We start from the raw sequence: 1,565 nt of genomic DNA, 5'->3' as shown, positions 1-1,565 counted from the left end.
ATATATATATATATATATATATATAAATATTTCAATGAAATTCTTTTCATCATTCTATTAAGCTACTACTAATGAATAAAATTTAAACTTATTGATCTAGTAATAAAAAAGATGTTCCATATTATATTTGTAGAATCTTACTGACCAGAGAAGACAAGCAAATTGTAAATAAGTTAGCATAGACACAACAAAAGTATCTTTTGTTTATTTTACTCATTTTTGGATAAAATATATTTCCAATATATTACTTTGAACATATTATCAATACTACTTTTGTAACCCATTTTGGTTTTGATCAGTGGCAAAATTCAAAGAGATAACCTCAAACAGTACAAACTATCTTTTATTTGTAGTAGTCTCTCCATTATTTTATAGGTCTGAAGTTCCTGCCCATTTGAAGACTGATTGATTTTAATTAGTCTTCTAAAGATAAAAGTAACATGGATAGTTTTCACACTATTTCAGTAATCTTGTTAATGGCATCAAATGAAATGATGCTGGGTACATGGAAGTATGTGTTTTTTTTTTGTGTGAATATATGTGTGTGCCTGTGCAAGCGCAAATCTGTTTGTGCTGATATCTATAGTGTGTGTGTGTTTGTATATATAAAATATGTTTCTGATCTATTACTAGTATTACTCCAGCTTCTACAAGTATTTTCTGCTTATGAATAAAATTGATTTTATTGTCCTCAATAATAATTGTAATGAATTGCTCCTTGTAAAGAATATTTTTAATTAATGATTTTGTTTCCTGTCACATTGTTACTGTGCAGTATGCATCGAATCTTAATATGCTTTAGATTTATTCATTTAATAGTACTCATTTAAAATATTTGTGATTTCAGTTTTGCATTATTTTCTCAGTTTTACTGCTAAGTTCTTGAGAATATAAACTAGGAAAGAAATTCTTTTGTTGAAACAGGATAAACACAGTTATATCTGCTAAGAGCTGTCTCACAGATTTGTTGCAACAATTTCCAATATTACTGTAAAAAAATATAAATTCAAGTACATACATATTATGCAATTGCCTATGTGTGTATATATGTGTATATTTTGTGCGTGTGTGTACATTCATGCATGTGAGTGTATAGGTGTGTTTGTGCACGTATTTATGTATATGTATGTCTATATATATATATATATATATATATATATATACACACACACATACATATACATGTATGGATACATGCACTCTTATAATATTTATATAAAATGTTTATTTGGGCATGACTAAAACCCCAACATGAAGAAAGAAATTAATTTATATCTGCACTTGTTTCTCACAGATTCTTATTTACAGAGGTCATCAGTCAGTCAGACAGCTGGTCGTGAAATAATGGTTCATGAAGGCAAGATGTTTATTCGTAGCTGTCAATCTTTCTCGATTCTGTGATGCTCTTCTATCTCTTTTGACTCCATAGGCAAGATCATTATACCATTGTGATATATAAAGCAGTGCATCCAATGTTTATTTGTATGTTTTACCAGGCTATTTTAAATTTTATATGCAACTGTTTGTATGTGTATATATATATATATATATATATATATATATAT

The 1,565-nt window shown here is 27.6% G+C and overlaps 1 protein-coding gene across 9 annotated transcripts in view; it reads left to right on the top strand.

Annotated features, from left to right (window-relative positions):
• LOC106882502 (bone morphogenetic protein 1) overlaps positions 1–1,565 on the top strand; it is a 987,136-nt gene that overhangs the window by 392,764 nt on the left and 592,807 nt on the right. For 7 of the 9 annotated variants that reach the window (XM_052967135.1, XM_052967137.1, XM_052967143.1 and 4 more), the window contains one exon: positions 1,295–1,357. The exons of the other annotated variants lie outside the window; for them this stretch is intronic. In XM_052967135.1, the coding sequence (XP_052823095.1) occupies positions 1,295–1,357 (63 nt within the window). The remainder of the gene's footprint in view (positions 1–1,294; positions 1,358–1,565) is intronic. 9 annotated transcript variants of the gene reach the window in all.

This window comes from Octopus bimaculoides, chromosome 4, assembly GCF_001194135.2.
Source record: "Octopus bimaculoides isolate UCB-OBI-ISO-001 chromosome 4, ASM119413v2, whole genome shotgun sequence".
Classification (NCBI taxonomy): domain Eukaryota; kingdom Metazoa; phylum Mollusca; class Cephalopoda; order Octopoda; family Octopodidae; genus Octopus; species Octopus bimaculoides.
Note: the sequence above shows the minus strand (reverse complement) of the source record. Positions and strands in the feature narration are given on the sequence as shown.